The sequence below is a fragment of the Rhinichthys klamathensis genome, unplaced genomic scaffold (genome assembly GCF_029890125.1).
Source record: "Rhinichthys klamathensis goyatoka isolate OS25496 unplaced genomic scaffold, OSU_Roscu_1.1 h1tg000209l_1, whole genome shotgun sequence".
Classification (NCBI taxonomy): Eukaryota; Metazoa; Chordata; class Actinopteri; order Cypriniformes; family Leuciscidae; genus Rhinichthys; species Rhinichthys klamathensis.
Window position 1 is genome coordinate 288760 of NW_026606734.1, and position 20943 is coordinate 309702.

General features: G+C 39.1%; 1 protein-coding gene across 1 annotated transcript; it reads right to left on the reverse strand.

Moving 5' to 3' along the window:
- Positions 1-1244: 1244 nt before the first annotated feature.
- Positions 1245-18229, reverse strand: LOC130096917 (myosin-7-like). Its single transcript, XM_056263607.1, has 38 exons — positions 17747-18229; positions 17341-17553; positions 17099-17242; positions 16863-17019; positions 16754-16781; positions 16552-16660; positions 11345-11437; positions 11192-11255; positions 11004-11102; positions 10817-10920; positions 10203-10341; positions 9996-10114; positions 9688-9837; positions 9417-9587; positions 8994-9303; positions 8829-8908; positions 8544-8749; positions 8257-8380; positions 8038-8174; positions 7695-7950; positions 7356-7598; positions 7097-7273; positions 6858-7003; positions 6362-6452; positions 5889-6278; positions 5674-5800; positions 5467-5585; positions 5191-5387; positions 4852-5035; positions 4462-4627; positions 4258-4382; positions 3760-4068; positions 3462-3665; positions 3068-3364; positions 2863-2967; positions 2633-2728; positions 2405-2539; positions 1245-1350 (listed from the first exon to the last, which is right to left on the reverse strand). Exons 2-38 carry the CDS (start codon positions 17539-17541, stop codon positions 1330-1332), a joined length of 5823 nt encoding a protein of 1940 aa, XP_056119582.1. The 5' UTR covers positions 17542-17553; positions 17747-18229; the 3' UTR covers positions 1245-1329.
- Between the last annotated feature and the right edge of the window lie 2714 nt (positions 18230-20943).

Sequence of the window (20943 nt, forward strand, 5' to 3'; positions counted from 1 at the left end):
GTAGTAAAAACATTTTTCCCTAAGCAATACCAGTGGAAATGTTAAAAGATTTTTGAAGCCTTTATATGTAAATTGTGTATTCATGAATTGATGTTAAAAAATAAACCTACACTGAAAAATTAAAGGAATTAAAAGTTCTGACATCTTGCCCCATCCTGCTTTACATGGACGCCTTGAAACAATGCTTCATATGATATTTAATGGTGGTGCTGCTCTCAAGTGGTGGTGACTGACTATTGCAGCTCTCACATTCACAGAACTGTGGAGGTTACTTGAGGTTCAGAAAAAAAAAGAAAAAAAAACTTTAGGTTTAGAATTAAATTATTGCCAACTTAATTGATGAGAAAGAGATTCTGCTGAATAGATCTGACCTGTATACCTAAATTCTTAGTCTAACAATAATTGCTGCTCACAACAATAATTTATATTGACTGTAATTCGAATAATTCACATTCACCATAGAGATGTAATGGTCTATGTTGGCTATTATTATATGGTACTTGCATGTTTTCCTGCATTTTACTGCTCTGCCAAAACTGAATACATCTAATTTAATGGCTTTGATGGAGGCAGTATAATAGATCTATGTGTACTTTAAATCATAATGCCTTCATTTTATTTTATGATTTAAAGTACACATAGATCTATTATACTGCCTCCATCAAAGCCATTAAATTAGATTTATTCAGTGAATTGTCAAAACATACATTGTAATTGTCAGTGGCTTACAGCTTTAGCAGCATTACGTGGTTTGTATTAGTTTGGTAAAACTGGTAAACACCCTGTATTTTTGTGTATGCAAGGGCTAAATGTTGTTATGCATCTTAATACTGCAATATGTTTTATATATGGATTTGTTTCCAATAAGGAGTTGGTGGGCTGGGTGGGCAGGATGGGCCGGGCGAGGTGGGATGAGGTAGAGCTTTAGTGCGAGTGAATGTATATATGTGCTGTATTATCTTTGTCTTTGTCTCGAGGACCCCCTCGAAAACGAGATGTTTCATCTCAAGGGGTTATCCTCAACAATAAAATTCAAATTCAATTCAAATTCTTTGTATGGTCGACCTTACTTCAAATGACAATTTAAAAACATTTCGAGTTTGAGTCAGATCTTAGACTAGACAGCCTAGTCTGTGGCACATAGAGTACATTCAGGCAAATGATTTACTGTTGTGTTCAGGATCATGTTGGGATATTGCAATGTCTAGATTGTTTAAAAAAAAAAGACAAAAGAGGATGAGGTATTCATTTTCATGTCTGGTTTATTCTACAGAACTACAGAAGAGATTGTCCAAGCAATCAATGTTTAGAGAGATCCATCTAATATTTTCACTCTTCATCAGCCCCCTTCTGTTTGGAAGAAAAAGGAAAAAAATGTTAAAGGTAAGCTGATCCCGTTCAAAATGGCTTAAACTCTACACCGCTAATCGATATGGATGCTTGTTTGTTTTTTCAATAGCCACACTTGTTAAATAGTAAAATGCATTTCATCAAGTGTAGTTCTTGAAACTTCTTGCTAATCATATCTTAAAGTCACTAAGGGTGTGTTCACACTTGTAGTTCGGTTTGCTTGGTTCTTTTGGTCCGGACCATAAAAAACCTAAAAAAAACATTTAGTTCAAGTCCGCTTAGCATTCAGATTGGCATTTTTAACACCAAACCTAAAGATACAGAACCTAAAGGCATAGGGATACGTGCACAACCTGATTGGTCGGCTTTTATGGCGTATTGCCTATTTTGTGACGGAACGTAGCGAACATTCAAAACAATGCTGTGTGCTGGGCTAAATGTGCTCGTTGTATATTGCTTAGCCTACATATGACGGTATTTTGACCAGCTGACAACTCGTGAAGAGCTTATAAAATGTGTTTCAAACGGAGTCAAAACAGCGGAAGATCTGCTACACAAACGAAGATCTGCTGCTAGGAGACAGTTCTGATGCCTTTACCGAATTGTGATGGCAGCATCACGACTATAACAAGAAAAAACAGGTATGCATTCAGCATGCGTCAGCATTCTGTCCTTTTTAGGGTCTCATCTTCCTGTTGTTGGTTTGTTTACATGTCTTTGGTCTGTGTTGCATTCATATTTCGTTCGAACCCTACCAGAGTTTGTTTGGAATCGGACCAAGACCCATCTTTTCAGCGGTCTCGGTCCGCTTGTTTGGTGCACACCAGGGTTCGGATGGCAGCATTCACACTTATTTAAATTAACCGCACTAACAGAGCAATCGCACCAGGGTTCGTTTTAATCAAACCAAACATGCCAAATGTGAACACAACCTAAAAAGTGCAGATATAGATTTGAACTATCAAGTCGACTTAACTGTGACTATTTATTTGTGGCTTTTCTGAGATTTTTATTTTTGTGACCAAAATCACTTGTTTTAAATGCCTACTCTTACCTTGGATCCTGTATCACGGCTCTTGGCTCTCAGCTTGTTGACCTGAGATTCAGCAATATCAGCCCTCTCCTCTGCCTCATCCAGCTCATGCTGTATCTTACGGAACTTGCCCAGATTGGAATTGGCTTGTTCTTCCTAAAGATTACGCACAACATCATTTGTGAAAATCAAAAGATACAATTACAGAAGTCGTATCATATGATGGCATCAGTGGGGGAAAATACTCACCGCATCCTCAACAGATCTCTTGTAGGATTTGACCTTCAGCTGGAGTTTGTCCACCAGATCCTGCAGACGAGCCAGATTCTTTCGGTCTTCCTCAGTCTATGCAAAGCAAAAATGTTTTTAGCATATACAATATACACTTAAATACTGTAAGACAGCACTTTGTTTTTTGAATAAATAACATGATCAAATTAATCAGGGGCAAAATTGTTATTAAGCAACATTTTTCCTACCTGGTAGGTGAGCTCCTTGATACGTCTCTCATATTTACGAATCCCCTTGACCGAGTCACTGGCCTTTCTTTGTTCTATCTCCACCTCACTTTCCAGCTCTCTCACCTAACAGATGTGTAACAATTTTAGTATGAAAAATGTAAAGTTAAAAGAAAGCATTTATCAGAAAACTTTGTACTTGTTCTTAAAAACATCAGCATATTACCCTGGCTTCCAGTTTCTGGATCTGCTTCTTGCCTCCCTTCATGGCGATCTGTTCAGCCTCATCCAGACGGTGCTGCAGGTCCTTGATGGTCTGGTCCATGTTCTTCTTCATGCGCTCCAGATGAGCACTGGTGTCCTGCTCCTTCTTCAGCTCCTCTGCCATCATGGCAGCATCAGTGATGGCCTTCTTGGCTTTTTCCTCAGCATTCCTGCACTCCTGCACTGCCTCCTCAACCTCAGTTTGAAGCTGAGTATTATCTCCCTCCAGCTTCTTCTTCTGATTCAGCAGGCTGGTGTTCTGAACATGAACAATATTGACATTCATGTAGTCTAGTTGATATTGATACTAAGAATGGGTTGAAAGGTTTTATTTGTCTAATGCAGATGTGTCATACCTGAGAATGCAGGAGCTGAACTCTCTCACTGACATCCAGCAGTTCCTGCTCAGCCAGTTTCCTTCCTCTCTCAGTTTGTTCCAGCATGGATCTCAACTCATCTAGTTCAGCCTGCAGCAGATTGTTGCGTCTCTCCACAATGGCGATGTTCTCTTTGAGATCATCATTACTACGAAGAGCGTCATCTAGTTGCAGTTGGGCATCCTGTAAAGTACAAGTTTTACAAATAAAAAGACTGAAGAACTATGTTGGATTTCACCTAAGCATCATAAAATCTTGATTTGAAGATTCGTCATACTTTGAGATGTCCATGAAGACCCTTGAGTTGCTTCTGGGCTTCTGATGCCTGTCTGTTAGCCTGGCTGAGCTGAATCTCCATCTCATTGAGGTCTCCCTCCATCTTCTTCTTCAGTCTGAGAGCTTCATTCCTGCTGCGAGTCTCTGATTCCAGTGAGCTTTGCAGGGTATCCACCATTCTCTGCAAGTTCCTCTTGGTCTGCTCCATCTCTTCGTCTTTCTCAGCCAGCTTACGTTCAATATCAGCTTTGACCTGATTGAACTCCAGCTGAGCTCTAAGTATCTTGCCTTCCTCGTGTTCAAGGGAACCCTATAAAGAGTAAAATGGGTGTTTGTTATAATTTAGATTTAAAGTTTTTGTTTAGCCCTGTGTTTTGGGGTGGGAGGTGACCTCCCTTAAAATAATCTGGAATGATCAATTGCTTTAAACAACAGCTTGATTTAAATCAAAGAGTTGTCAAATGAATAAGAACTTTGGGGAAAATGGTTGTTCTTTTACCTCAGCCTCTTCGAGAGCAGTTTGTATCTCTTGTTTCTCCTGCTCCAGTTGTTTTCGCCTTTTCTCCAGCTCATGAATATTCTTCCCACTCTCACCAAGTTGCCCAGTGAGGTCAGAAATTTCCTCTGTGCAATAGAAATAATATGTGAGCTCACAAATACAAGCAATTAAAGTAATGGTTTGGAGTTGTAAAACCACTCTTACCTTGGAGATTCTTGTTCTCCCTCTTCATGCTCTCCAGGTGGTCCAATGACTCCTCATACGAGTTTTTCAATTTAAAGAGTTCAGTGCTCAGAGATCTAGCTTCTTTTTGCGCACTTTCCAGTTCACTTTGGGACTCCTCATACTTCTGTTTCCACTCAGCCAAGACCTGGTTAAATTTAACAAGGCCAAAATAACCAATGAGACATTTTGGTCAAATGGTTTAGTGGTAAAGAATAGACCCTAAAGTACTAGACCCTATCCATAGTTAGAAACTTACGTTTACTATCAATTTAACATTGAACATTTTCGATGCTACTTGATATTTTATATTGTAACATTTTTCATGGCTGATTTTTCCAGCTAATGACAAAATGTACTTTCTCTCCTTACTTTATCAAAGTTTCTTTGCTTCTTGTCCAGAGCAGCAGCAGCAGCATTGGATCTTTCCACATCCACCATGAGATCTTCAATCTCATTCTGCAGCCTGTGCTTGGTCTTCTCCAGAGAGGAGCATTTAGCATTAACAGCTTCCACAGCTTCTTCTGCATCTTGCAGACGCTGAGTCAGCTTTTTCCTGTAATAATCAAATTACAAAATATAGTGAACATCAGAAGCATTATTCATTAAACTGTATTTAAATGTATTTTATAGGCCACAAACTATAGCAGAAATTTTAGAAAAGTGTCTAATCACTAAAGACAAGACTTTTAAATGTTATTTGTTTCTTACTTTGCTTCCTCCAGCTCCTCAGTCCTCTGGATGGCATCAGTTTCATACTTGGTTCTCCACTGAGCCACTTCAGAGTTTGCCTTGGACAGACTACGCTGCAGTTCAGCCTTGGCTTCTTGCTCCTCTTCATATTGCTCCCTCAGCAGATCAGCATCATGACGAGCAGACTGAACTGCATGGGCCAGGGCATTCTTAGCCTAAAGACAAACAAATATTTGGGGCCAGTTGTTTATTACAATAGTGGATTTTATAGATAAAGAAGGAGATTTTGAAAACCTTGATTTCTTCTTCAAGCTGTCTCTTGAGGTCTTCAATTTGCTGAGTGTTGGATTGTTTGCCTCTGGTTAACTGAGTCACCAGGGAGTTTTTCTCCTCAAGCTGTCTGGCAAGTTCACCTAACATGCAATATTAAAAAATATTGACTTTTTTCCAAGTATCATTATGGTACAGTTTGTAACATAACACAATATTTTGTGTTCTTACCATTTTCAGTTTGCAGCTTGGATTTTTGCATGGTAAAATCATTGATTGTGCGCTGACCTTCCTCAGCCTTGGTTCTGTACTCACTCATCTGGTCTTCCAGAGTTCTGCACATTTTCTCCAGGTTTGTCTTGAGGATAAATCGTATCATACTTGATTGCTTTCTTTGACTGACAACACATAATTTATAGACTCTAAGCATAATTTCTCTCACTCACCTTTGCCTTTGCAAGCTGCTCCATGTTGGAGACCACATCGTCCAGTTCCAGTTTGAGTTCACTCTTCTCTTTCTCCAGCTTCTGCTTCACTCTCTGGAGGTTGTCAATCTGCTCCCCCAGATCAGCCACACTGTCTGCATGTTTCTTCCTCAGTGTAGCCGCAGTGGCCTCATGTTGCAGAGTGGACTCTTCAAGGTCTCTGCGCAGTTTCTGGAACTCAGCTTCACGTTTCTTGTTCATCTCAATCTGGGAAACAGTGGCTCCACCAGCCTCCTCCAACCTCTCACTGATGTCCTCCAGTTCTCTGGACAGATCAGCTCTCTGTTTCTCAACTTTAGCGCGAGCTGCTCTCTCAGCCTCCAGCTCTTCCTCAAGCTCTTCAATTCTGGCCTAGTAATGTGCATAAATTCAAAATTAAGGTTACATTTTCTAACAATCCAACTGTCTATCTTATTAAAACATATAAAGTTTACCTGCAACTCTTTCAGTTTTTTCTGGAGTTGGCACTCCAAAGCTTGTCCGTCTTCAATCTTGCTATTGAGCTGGCTTATTTCAAAGTCTTTTCTGCCAAGTAAACAGGATGAATGATTACATACTATTTCACATTAAAAATATCTGGTAACACTTTACATTAAGGTTCCATTAGTTAATGTTAGATAATGCATTAAACAACATTAACTTAACAATTAACAAAACATTTGTTACAATATTAATTAAACTTTGTTGACATTGATTGATAAAAAGAAAACTTTTCATTGTTAGCTTGTGTCTGCTAACAGTGAAGCTTAATAATGTGTTAGTGAATGTTTAAATTTACATGAAGTAAGATTAATACATGCTTAGAAGTATTTTTCATTATTAGTTCATGTTAATTATTGTTAACTAAAGTAAACTGGAACCTTATTGTAAAGTGTTACCAAATATCTATTAATATTAAAATTGGTTTGTATATTTTATAAAATATATTACTTCTTTAGCCTCTCCTCCGTCTGCTGCTTATCATTTTCCAAATCCATCACATTCTCTTGAGTCAACTTCAAGTCACCCTCAAGCTTTCTTTTAGCTCTCTCAAGATCCATACGAATTTTCTTTTCTTGTTCTAAAGAACCTTCAAGCTAAATTTCATGCAAAAAAAATATAAAAATTATTGCCTAATTACTTTAAATGTTTCTCATTTTAATTCTAGTGTTGTGTTTTCTGACTCTTACATCATCCACTTGTTGCTCCAGCTTGGCTTTGGCTTTGGTGAGTGTGTTGACTTTGTCTTCCTCACTCTGGAGGTCATCCAGCGTTTGCTGATGGGCCTCCTGAAGAGCTTTCTTCTCCTTGGTCAGCTTAACGATAATCTCATCCAAAGCTGCCATCTCTTCTATCATGTTTTTAACCTGTAGAAATGTGTCATTGTATCAAGGGACTCTTAATTCACCATTCTAGCATCAATAACAAAGTTCAGTGTTGAAAACTGACCTTGTTCTCAGTGGCATGTTTCTCTTTCTCTACTTTGGCCAGAGTGAGCTCTAGATCATCAATGTCTTTCTTGAGCTCAGAACATTCATCCTCTAGCTTTCGTTTCTTTGCAGTCAGCTCAGCATTCATTTCCTCTTCATCCTCCAGTCTCTCAATCATTTCTTTGACTTTGGCCTCAAGCTGGATCTTGCTCTTGATCAGACCCTCACATCTCTCCTCAGCATCTACAAGATTATCTTGCTCCTATCAACATAATAATAATAATAATTGAAAACTTGTTTTGTTTTCTGACTTGTGAAAATGGGAAAAGTGCAGAGTTGTAGTCCCATGTGAACTTACAGTCTGTGCTAATAGCTGCAGGTCGTTCTTCTCTTGGAGAAGAGAAACCATCTTTTCCTCAAGCTCCTTTCTGCGGGCTTCAGATTTGGCATAAGCCTCCTTCAACTTGGTGAATTCCTCCTTCATGTTGGCCATTTCTTTCTCAGTCTCTGCACTTTTCAACAGAGGCTTGATCTTAAAGTAGAGCTTCATCCAGGGCCAATTCTTGACACCCATGAAAGCACGTACATTCCACTGGATCACCAACAAAGAGTCTCTTTGGATATTAAATAAGAAATTTAAGTCTTAAATTATAAAATGTAACATGGAAAATGCGTTAAAGATCGAAGAGCTAGAATCTAACCTTCTTTCCACAATTTTCTGGAACTCATTTCTTGATAGAAAACCACGAGACATGGACTGAATTCCAGTTATAATAAGTGCAAGACGGTCATCTCGCATCTCTTCAAGAGTTCCCAGAAGACCAGCCTTAAAAAAGACCTGAATAGTAAAGAATTTTGCGTCAAATAGGATGACAATGGAAACGTGGCTTTGGAAAAAGTTGATGTTAATAAAATCATACCTTAGTATGTCCTAACTTGTACTGGTTGTGATCGATGTCCAGAGAGCCCAGAAGTTTTTCTGAACCCTTCTTGTTATCTATGAACTGTCCCTCTGGGATAGCGGCAGGATTTAAGATGCGGTATCTACCAAAAAAACAACACACATTAACAATTATTTATATATTTATTTTATTTTATTTCTAGCAAATGCTTACATTTGCAAACAAGAATTAAAGAATTAAGAACTGAAATTTGGAGTCATACATTAAATAATTGTGTAAGACATGAAAGCCATTTGGTTTCTAACCGTTGTTTGAAATCCCCATACAGGACCCTGTTAGGGAAACCCTTTCTGCAGATCCTGATGCCCTCCAGCACACCGTTACAGCGCAGCTGGTGCATGACCAGAGGATTCTCCATCGCCCCTGGAGTCTTAGTCTCATTGGGTATGAGGCAGCGCACAAAGTGAGGGTGAGTTGACCTTAAGTTGGTCATCAGCTTGTTCAAGTTCTCCTGTTGGTAGAGCACAGAGGATTCATATTTATATGCAATAAAACCATATAAGATAAAGCCGTGTTTTAATATTTCATACCCTATGAAGGGCTGACACCGTCTGGAAGGAAGAACCCTTCTTTTTGCTACCTTTGGCAGCTTTTCCTCCAGAATCCGCAGCTGTAAAATAAATTATTTTTGTTATTATTAAATCGTAAAAGTAGTGCTTATTATATTTTCATGTCACACGTCAATGTGTACTTACCTGAGTCATCAGTAGCGTAATTAGCAAACAGAATGGACAACAGCTTAAGAGTTGACTTCTGGAAAAACCCTACAACCGTCTCATTGAGAGGGTCTTTGTTCTTCACCAGCCAGTTTGAAATGTTGTAGTCCACAGTACCAGCATAGTGAACGAGGGCAAAATGGGCCTCTGGTTTTCCCTTGACAATCCTAGGCTTCTGGAAGTTTGGAGTTTTCCCCATATGGTTGTCATAAAGCTTAGCTTTAAATGTTGCATCACTGGCTTTGGGGAACATGCACTCCTCTTCAAGGATGGACATGATACCCATGGGCTACAATGAATTGTAGATCGTGGCAGTCAATATATCAATTTACCACAAGAGTTAAGACCGAAAAATATTATTTTTTCCCTCACAGTATAATCATCAACATGATATTTACCCACCTTCTCAATAAGCTCAATACAAGCCTGCAAGTCCATGCCGAAGTCAATAAAAACCCACTCAATGCCCTCCTTCTTGTATTCCTCTTGCTCCAGCACAAACATGTGGTGGTTGAAGAACTGCTGCAACTTCTCATTAGTGAAGTTGATGCACAGCTGCTCAAAGGTGTTGGACTGCAGATGGAATATATTGTATAATCACAATGGTCAAACAGGTTGCACTTCTTGTTGAATTTGTTCTATGAATAAAAAAAATCAGTTGATTTCAGCTTACATCAAAGATCTCAAATCCAGCAATATCCAGCACACCAATGAAGTACTGGCGAGGCTGTTTGGTGGCCAGGGATTGGTTGATTCTCACAACCATCCAAAGAAACATCTTCTCGTACACTGACTTTCCCAGAGCACCAATAGAGTAGTACACCTAATATAGAAAAGATTGAATTTTGCAGAATTTGACACATTGCAAAATAGAAAGCGATTTTTCAGATACATAAAAGATTTTGTTTGTATGTCTTTGAAAGTGAATTTATGATGCTGAAAATTCTAAATGTCCAGTAGATTATTATTTTCATTCATTACCTGCTGGACACTCTGTCCCTTGGTGACCCACTCATTTCCTACTTTGACTCTTGGGTGGAGCAAACCCTTGATCAAGTCAGCTGAATTTAGGCCCATCAGATATGAGATTTTGTCAGCATCTACATGTTAAAAAGAATACAGAGCTATGACTTTATATACAACATGTTTCCAAGTTCTACTGATTTCAATTTTCCGAGTTATACTGACCCTCAGTCCCATCAGCTTCGGCCTGTTCCTCTCTTTGCTTCTGTTTGAACTTCATGTTGCCAAAGTGCATGACGGAACCAGTCAGCTTGTAGATGCTGTTCTTCTCCTCATGGGTGAAGCCCAACACATCGAACGCTTCCTACAGCAAATGTACAGAGCATGTTAAATATCATGGCAAATGTTTCATATTCTACTTGTTGACAAGTACATTAAAAGTCTTTCTTTTTAAAGAATAGACTGGCCGAGAGAATCAATTTTCTTTCAAGTCGTTCTATACCTGTATGACTTAATTTCTTATGTGGAACACAAAAGTATAGCATGTTGATTATCTTTTCCTCACACAAATCAGGTGGCTTCCGGAAAACAAGTTTTGTGGATCTTTTATGGTACTTTTTAATACTTATTGACAGCCCCTGATCACTATAGGCTTTTATTTTATGGAAATCAGCCAAGACATTATCAATTTATGTTTTACACCAAAAATGCAGTCATACAGGTTGTCAAAAGTGCTAATGGTAACTAAATTCCAAATGCTGGGTGGACTATTTCTTATAATATTTCATAAGATGTGGTGTCTTGTATTGTGAACTGCCTATGTTTTAACAAACACCCACATCAGTGGCCATCAGCTCGTCACCGTCATTAATAGAAGCCACTTGTGTTTCTCCTTGGGAGATAAAGGCGTAGTCATAGGGGTTGTTGGTGATAAGCAGCATCTCTAAGGAGAAATGGCAACATAGTTCAGAAAATATTCTTCTAATTAGAGATGGCAGTGTTAAATGATATGATGGGTAATTTTACCCAGCAGTTCTGGTCTTCTCTGGGACAGAATCTGATAGAAGATGTGGTAGTCTCTCTCAGCCTTGAGCTGAAAAGTGACACGAGACTTCTCCAGCAGATCTAAATGAATTAATAAATAGTTGAATATCAAATCAGTTACACATTTCATCAATGTGTGATTTGTTGGAATGATGTTGGGCAGTACTTACAAGTCTCAATGTCAGCAGAAGATAACTTTCCACTGTGGCCAAAGTGGATGCGGATAAATTTACCCTGTAAATAAAGCAATACATAACACGCTCATATAACATATAATGAAAACCAATATAGAATAACAACAACAATGTAAAAACCCCACTTACAAATCTGGAGGAGTTGTCATTTCTGATGGTCTTGGCGTTACCGAAAGCCTCCAGAGCAGGATTACACTGGATGATTTGATCCTCCAGAGTACCCTGAGAATCATATTTTAACAATAAGTGTGTAAATGGTTTGATGTACCACCTTTCGGTTAACAGACATGCATATTTTCGGACACTATGTAGGGAACGAAGCACTCAACGATTTGTATCATGCCATTAATGAACAACAGACAGTACATCCAGACGGATTCCTCATACTGGCTGGAGATTTTAACCACACAGACCCTAGATCTGTGTTTCCAAAAATATACCAACATGTGGACTTTCCAACGCGGGGGGGGGAATACTTTGGATCTGGTATATACAACTCACAGAGGGGCATATAAAGCTTCACCCCTCCCTCCCCTTGGTTTCTCTGACCACACCACTGTCATGTTAACACCAGCATATAGACCAAGGGTGAAAGTCACTAAACCAATCCAAAGACAGGTACGTGTATGGCCAGAAGGTGCCTCCTCAGCACTTCAGGACTGTTTTGCCACTACAGACTGGGACATGTTTAAAAAGGCTGCAACTTACAACTATCAGACTGATATTCAGGAATATACTGAGACAGTTACTGCCTACATCTCCAAATGCATTGACGATGTAACTGTAACAAAGACTATTTCCATACGTGCTAATCAGAAGCCATGGCTGACAGGAGAGATTCACAGCCTACTGAGGGCACGAAATGCTGCCTTCAGAGTTGGTAATGACGAGGGCCTGAGAATGGCAAGGGCCAACCTGTCCCGGGGCATCAGAAAGGCTAAAAAAACAGTATGCTAAGAGGATAGCCCAGAACTTCGAAGACAGCATAGACACAAGGAGACTGTGGCAGGGAATCCAGACAATCACGGGTTACAAGCCCTCACCACAGACCTGTGATAGTGACATCTCTTTGCTAAATGAACTCAATAGCTTCTTTGCACGCTTTGAAGCACACAACTCCACTCATGCACAGAAGACTATACTACCTTATGACGACCGGGTTCTGTGTCTCTCTCCGACCAGCGTGATGAGATCCTTCTCCAAGATCAACACCCGAAAAGCAGTTGGTCCAGACAATATACCTGGTCGGGTGCTAAAGGATTGTGCAGGAGAGCTCAAAGATGTCTTCACGGACATCTTTAATATTTCTCTGAGCCAGGCTGTTGTACCTACATGCTTTAAAACTACTACAATAATACCAATTCCAAAGAAATCAACCCCATCCGTTTTTAACGACTATCGCCCAGTCGCACTGACTCCTATTGTCATGAAGTGGTTTGAACGGATAGTCCTGCAACATATCAAACACATTATTCCCCCCTCCCTGGACCCTTTCCAGTTCGCATATCAGGCCAACCGATCCGTCGATGATGCAGTTTCTGTTGCTCTTCATTCAGCTCTCTCTCACTTGGAAACAAAGAACTCTTATGTTTATAATGCCTAATTCATTCATTCATTTATTCATTCATTCATTAATTCTTATGTGAAAATCTTTTTTATAGATTTTAGCTCGGCTTTTAATACCATCATTACACAGCAGTTAATACAGAAACTAGACCAGCTTGGCCTAAACAACTCCCTGTGCAACTGATTGTTGGACTTTCTTACTGGAAGGCCACAGGCAGTTCGGGTTGGTAAAAACACATCTAGCACCATCATATTGAACACAGGGGCCCCAGGGATGTGTTCTTAGCCCCCTGCTTTTTACTTTGCTAACCCATGACTGTTCACCAATGTACAGCACAAATCGTTTTATTAAGTTTGCGGATGACACAACTGTGGTGGGTCTCATCAACAACAATGATGAGACAAACTACAGAAATGAAGTGTGCCAACTGGCCAGGTTGTGCAGTGAAAACAATCTCTGTTTAAACGTAGAGAAAACAAAGGAGATTGTTGTGGACTTTCGGAGAGCTCATACCCAGCACCCTTCTTTGACCATCAATGGTGCTGCTGTGGAGTAAGCAGCACCAAGTTCCTGGGTGTGCACATAACAGAGGACCTCTCCTGGTCTACAAACACCACATCACTGGCCAGAAGTCACTGGCCAACAGCGCCTTTATTTCCTCCGCAAACTGAAGAAAGCTAGAGCCCCGGCACCCATCACGTACTCTTTTTATCGTGGTACCATTGAGAGCGTCCTGACATGCTGCATCACTGTGTGGTTTGGTAATTCCACTACTCACAACCAGAAAATGCTGCAGTGAATAGTGAATGCAGCCGGAAAAATTGTAGGTGCTACATTGCTTCCCCTCAATGATATTTATAACTCCCAACTAACCAAAAAAGCATAATAGGTGATCCCACCCACCCCTCACACGGCTTTTTTAGACTTTTGCCATCTGGGAGGAGGTTTCGGAGCCTGCAGGCCCGAACCACTAGACTGACAAAAAGTTTTATCCACCAGGCCGTCAGGAAATTGAACTCTCTCCCTCCTGCCTTTTTAGTACTTCCCTCTTTGCACTGAACTTTGACTCTTTGTCATAATAGCAAATGGATATGCACACATGTATATATTCACGCATACATATAAGCATTAGTGATCGACCGATATATCGGCCGGCCGATATATCGGGCCGATATTTGCGATTTTTACGTGTATCGGAATCGGCCGATATGCGGCTGCTGCGTTCGCCGATAGTTTTTTCCCGGCATTATTTATAGACAGGCGTCCACAGGCAGCTCTGTGCTGCTGGAGACGCTGCAGTTCACGTGCAGACCCTGCACTGTCCCTCCCCCACTAGCAGAGTGCAACCTGCGCTTCAAGATAACGGTAACTTTTAAACTTTCAAAGCATCTTTTAACTGTTTGACTGCTGAAATATTGTCAAACACTTTGAAAATGGAAACACGTTGCTTTATAACTGTTATGTGGTTGCAACTATATAGCTAAGCAAGTTTGTGGGTCCAAATGGAAAACGCGAATGACTCGTCTATAAAACTGCTTGCTTGCCATTGTATTTAGGGAGCTGCAAATAGCTGTAGGCTATCCGTTCAGTATGCATTAGGGCTGTCAATGAATATTCTAAATACGAATATATATTCGAATAGTTTAAAAAAAACTGAATTTTGAAGGTGAAAATTAATATTCGAATGTGGAAAAACACGCCCGCGGCAGCAGACTAACGTTACCACAGCACAGCTCGCTCGGAGCGCTCAGTGTCGGTTCTATGTACTGTGAAACTTCAATTAATGTATTTGTTTCAATCACTGAATGAAGCCTGCTATATACCTTAAATTGCTTGCACAAAACTCTTGATCAGCACTCAACATTTGTTTGTTGTTGTTCATTTAAACCGGTATGCGCGGAGAGCGTGAGGGTGAGTGCGAGAGAGAGAGAGAGAGAGAGAGAGAGAGAGAGAGAGTGCGCCTGCGCGTCCGGGCGAGCCAGAGTGAGCTCTGCGGTCTTGGCCATTAGTTGATTTACTCGTTTTTTTTGTAGTAATACGTTGTCAAATATGTTTAAACTCAAATAAGCTACTTAATACTATTAGTTATGTCTCTTTGTATTAATTTGTCCTGTTATTGACGTAATGCGCGTCATTGACCAAATGCACGACGATATGCTCAAATATGTTTTTTAGAGGGAATATACAAACGCCATTTGAACAATTTTGACAGCCCTAGTATGCGTACGGTAGCTGTTACGAACACTGGTCATAGGATTAAGTAATACCAACGTTGTTCCGTGCTTTTTGCGACCACCTGGCTGAGGTTTGGACGCGTGTGGTGTGTGTCTCCCTCGCCATCGCAGTGATATTAGAGACTAGACATGCTCATTTTATTTTATGTAGACAAATTTAAACCATGGCAGTAAATAGTTCGTTACTTTTAAAATGAAGTACAGTGTGCACTGTGCACTTTATTATGCTGGTTGCTACTGTGTGCAATAGTGTAATTATTTTATTTATGCTTAAATATTTATTTTCAGCAGTGAACTTTTTTTTGTTCTACCTCATGTTTTTAATATTTGTTAAATATTGTTTATCTACTTGTTCTTGTTCTACCTCACATGTTTTTACTATTTGTTAAATATAGATTTTTTTACGTTAAATAAATGTTACTTTTATTAAATTGAGACCTGTAACATTTGTTAACATCATGTCATTTTTATGATGTAAATTGAGGGAGCAAAATGTATCGGCTCCAAATATCGGCTCAAGAAAATCGGCAGCCCGTATCGGTCATCGGCTAAGGCTGATGGGGAAAAAATCGGTATCGGTATCGGCACTAAAAAAATCCATATCGGTCGATCCCTAATAAGCATGCATGCACACATGCACATACACACATATACATACAAACATACGCACACACATAGATACATACATACGAACACAATGCACTAGACACTTAAAAAAAAAAAAAATGCTGCTTTTATACTTATAATCTATTGAAACAATCATGTGCCGTATGTTTATATTGTGATTTTATATATAATTTTTGATTAATTGTCTAGTGTTGTGTTGGGGATTTTAACACCATGGGTCTGAGGGAAACGGAATTTCAATCCTCTTTATGTTATATGTGTACATATATGTGTGTGTATGTATCTATATATATGGGTGTATATATAGATATATTTATACTTATAGTTTTTTTTTTCCTGTCTATTCTATATTTCTCTCCTTCGAGTATGATACTAGTATTAAACCTGTTACTGTCTTCTCTGTTTTATTTTCTACTACTGATAGTCTCTGAGACTTCTTGGACGTCTCCCGTTTTAAGCTGTTCTTAACCTGTTGTACTGTTCTATGATGTGCTACTACGCATGGTGTTGGTGTCTTTTAATTTTGTAGTTCTGTGAAGCACTTTGGTCAGTCAGTGGCTGTTATAAAATGTGTTATATAAATAAAATGAACTTGAACTTGTAAGAATTGACAAATAAATTGAACTTGAACTTGTAGTAATAATAATAATCCATAGAGAATCTAAGTCATCTCTTTCAAATTATATAGAAATATAATTGGGAAAACAAACATGTTGTTTGTTACGTGTAAATGCATTGCAATATGGTACAAGTAAGGGAGTATTAAATTATGACAATTTGTGACTCCAATATTTAATAATATTTAATTCCAATTTTGAAGACATCTTTAATTTAGTAATTATTTTGTGTATGCTAGTAGTAGGTATATTCATTCTTCCATAATGAGCCATTTTTGGGGCATTAAGCACCTTTTTCTCCATTGATGGATCCTTCTTGCCGGTTGTTGCTGCTGCAATGCTCGCAAAGTACTGGATCACTCTTTTAGTGTTCACAGTCTTTCCAGCACCGGATTCTCCACTTAGGATAAAAACGGTTATTAAAATACAGCATTGAAAGAAAATATTAGTGAAAGGAGGAATATTATGCTACGGCATAATATGTATTACATACGTGATCAGAACAGACTGGTTTTCTCTGTCTGTGAGAAAATAAAACATAAGAAACTTACCATTTGAAATTTCATTAGAAAAATCCAAAAAATAACAAGGCAGATCATCACCTGACAGCATGTACTGGTAGGCATTGTCTGAGATGGAGAAGATGTGTGGAGGGGCCTCAGTTCGTTTCTTTCCTCTATAGGCATTGACGACTTCCTGGTTGTACACTGGCAGCCACTTGTAGGGGTTCACAGTGACACAGAAGAGCCCAGAGTAGGTCTGTAAGAGATTCACAGAAGGTTTAGATCTGCTCATGCAAGATAAAGAGAACGTGTGAGTGTTTTAAGACTCGACTCACGTAGATCATCCAGGCTGCGTAACGCTCTTTGAGGTTAAACAGCACAGCGGGCTCGTGCAGGAAGGTGAACATCGCCATGTCCTCAATTTTATCAAACTTTGGCGGGTTCTGGGGGTGAACATCAGCCTCCTTCACAGTTACTGTCTGTGGATAACACACAAAAATGTTTTGACAGTCACTCTTGTACTTCTACTAGTGTACTTCTGTCTACAATCTACAACAATGCAGAGATTAGATCTTACCTTCCCGAATTCAGTGTCAACAGTGACTTTGTCACCGTCTCTATTGGTGACAGAGGCTTTGACGTACTCAACCGCAGGGTCGGGCACAAAGCATTCTTTCTTCATGTCGAAGGGGCGAGTTTGGGCCTCCAGACGCTCCTTGTCTGACTTTCGTAAGAACGGGGCAGCTGGCCCGAACTCTGCCATCACAGCATCCCCCATCTTTCAATCAGACTGAGAAATAGATGACAAAATTCTCTGAACTTTTACAACTTGTTTACAATATAAATTAAATATAATTATTTATGAATATAAAAATATAAAATATTTCTCATTAATTATTGCATTCAAAAAGAAAATATTGCATAAACATAAATGCATACACACGCACACACAATGTGTTAACCTTTATAAAAGCATGTCTTACCAGATGAAATCCAAACCCAAAATGTCCAAATCCTTTCAATAAAAAAAGAAACTTCATTAATGAGAAGTCATCTTATTCTATTGTTCAGTCCTCATAAACAATTTTACCTAAATTATGTGTGCTCTTACCTTTAGATGGCACAATGATGTGAGCTTGCAATATTGTGCTGTAACGTATCTCTTTATATAGAGGCACAATGAGTGTGACGTTGACCATCTGTATTTGGTCATTATCCTGGTCACTTGTGTGTGTAGCTCTTTTTGGGTGCCTGAAAAAATATTTGTGTGAGTCATAGTAGTTTAGCATGTGGTGTGTGATGATAGCGCTAAAGATTAGATGAGTCACAATAGTTAAGCATGTGGTGTGTGGCGTTAGCGGAAAAGATCAGAAAGGATCTAAGATCACAATGGTGCTATTTTTTATAGATATGAGATCTTTACTAAGTTTTTTATACTGAAATATACACCTTCACTTTCGTATTTTGTAGTTAGTTTCATAGGCCAGATTCACAACATGTCTGTTTTTTATGTACGTAAAGCATCATAGAGATTCTTCTATCTATAATGTATCTGAACCATAGTTGAACTTTCACACAATCCTTTTTAAATAAAATTGCTTATTTGACAGTTAGATTCCAGCAATAATGTGCTAGGATGCTTTTCTAGAACTCTGTGTCATTTTCTGTCCTCAAAGAGAGACAGGCATGCACTGGGAATTCCACAGGTTTAGCTTTGTGCTAAAGGATGAAAACAAGGTAACAATGCCTCACAAGCAAGACGGCTGTCACGGAAGATTAAAATTGTCAGTAGACAGCTGTAACGGCAACAATGAATATCTGCAATTGTGACCTTTTGTTCTCGCCTAATGCTGAGACAGCTGCAACTCTTGCTTGTTATTGTTTGTTGCTATGACCTTTCTTGATTTCCCAATGCTATATCCTTCATCTTTGTTTTACAGGTTGTATTAAGTTCATTTGCAGTCATTAAAATGAACAACAGCTTCATTCATGTTCATCCATGTTCACCCCATTCATTCTTGAAAAAGATTTTCCAGCTTTACAAAGATTCCCAAAACAAATCCATGAAAGTATTCTGTAGGATACAAAATGTAATTTGTATGTTTACAGAAGTTAATATATTCTGGATACATTACATCAGTGTTACTTTTTCTGTGCATCAGTTAAAACGAAGATGCTTATAATTATTCCTTCTTAACAGATAGAACATGGCAAGCAGGTCAAACTTACTGTCTTAGCCACAGATCTGTTTCTTAACACCGTTAATGTATTGTCAGCTCTACAGCATTGATTTTTTTGGGCAGCCGTGTGAGCCATCACTCAAGACCTTTTGTGAGGTTTCTAACCTGCCATGACCTCTCGTCCCTCAGTTATTCTGCACCCTTTCAACAAGCACCTTACTTAGTCTTAGCAATTGGGCAATCTATTCTAGGCCCCTCATCCTTTACAGAGCCTCATTCTCAGCTGTCTTTTTACCCTTGTTTATTAAAACTCAGGAGCAAGAATGGAAGAAATGGGGGCAACCTTATTTCTAATAAAGATTGTAATCCTTTTGTAATCCTTGAGCTTTCTTTTGTCACTGGGTGCACTAGAATGGTCTTGCATCTGTTGGTCTAAATAGGATTCCATTGTGTCTCTACTTTCTACTTCTGCTTCAGACCATTTAGCTAGTTTTGCTACCAAAATGTTTATTTAAAAGCTGGAGTAGGTGTTATTCTTAGGCATTAATCAATGGCACATTGATTAAACACAACAGTGGCATTCTTGTTGTAGTTTAATTGAGATACACAGTGGGTTTAAAAACAAGCTATTATAGTTAATTATAACTAAAACCATAAAGATTTTCATTACTTGAAATGAACATTAACTGAAAAAAATGCAAACTTCATTTCAGCTTGTTGACAGCCAAGGCAACATGTCTCATTTTAATTTAGTTTAACTTTTACTTAATGATGTACTAAAATAAAAATGAATACATTTTTTAATTTAAAACTTTAACTAACAGGGTTCCCACGCTTCTTGAATGTACTTGAAGTTCTTGAATTTCAAACACATGGATATAAGGACTGGATATGTTAAACAAGCATAGGTCCTTGGAAGTGCTTGATTTAAACATGAATTACATTTTGTTAGAGTAGCATGGTGCTATTAAAAAAATTGGCCTTCATGCGCTGCCAAAGCCAGAACAAAGTAGCGCTACTGATTGGGGAGGAAGCGGGAAAAACCTGAAAAAAAGCAGCGTGAGCATATAGATCGTGATCACATGCAGTCAGCCCTGCATGATGAACCCTTGAGAAGCATGGAGCTGTTTAACTAGCTCAGTGACAGGTAAGTGCACATTCAGTGATGCTTTTCTCAGTATTGAGCCATATAAAAATTGGTTTATCAAAGTTCCAACAAATAGCAATTAGTAACCCAGTGTTTAAAAGCACATTGCTGCTTTGTTTACCGAGGTTTATGGGGAAACCAATATATTTCTGCTGTTCCATAAGCCATCTACTTTCAGAGAATGAAATTGCATTTTCAGCGCATCTCTCATTTTTGTTCAGACTAAAGGTTCAGACTGTCACAAAACTTTTCGTTCCATTGACTCTCATTCATACGCATGGGAATGCGTCAGACCGCAAGCGTGTCTGAAAAGTTTCTAATTTCGCTGTGTTCCGAAGTTCAAGTTTGGTGAACTCTGACCTGCAAATTCGCAATCACGTGTTGTAACCCTAATTCCCTGATGGTGGGAATGGAGACGTTATGTCGACTGACATTAGGGGTCTCACTTAATAATAATTTGTTACGTTTATATAGCGCTTTTCTCTGCACTCAAAACGCTTTACATAGAAGATACTGGGGCGTAAGGACCCACCCAGACCACAGGGGGAGCACCCCCTGGTTGCCTTACTTATACCTCTTCCAGCAGCAACCTAGTTTTTCTAGGAGGTCTCCCATCCAGGTATTAACCATGCTCAACCCTGCTTAGCTTCAGTGGGCAATCAGTCTTGGGCTACAGGGTGATATGGTTGCCCCAATCACCTCTTAAGTTTTAGGAACTTAGAGGTGATTTTTAGGAAAATGGCCAATGGCCAATTGGCTAGTGGAACTTGCATGCCTTGCCACTCGCCCAAACATATGGGTATAAAAGATGGTGGCATGCATCCTCTCATTATGTTTGTGCTGAAGAGCCAAG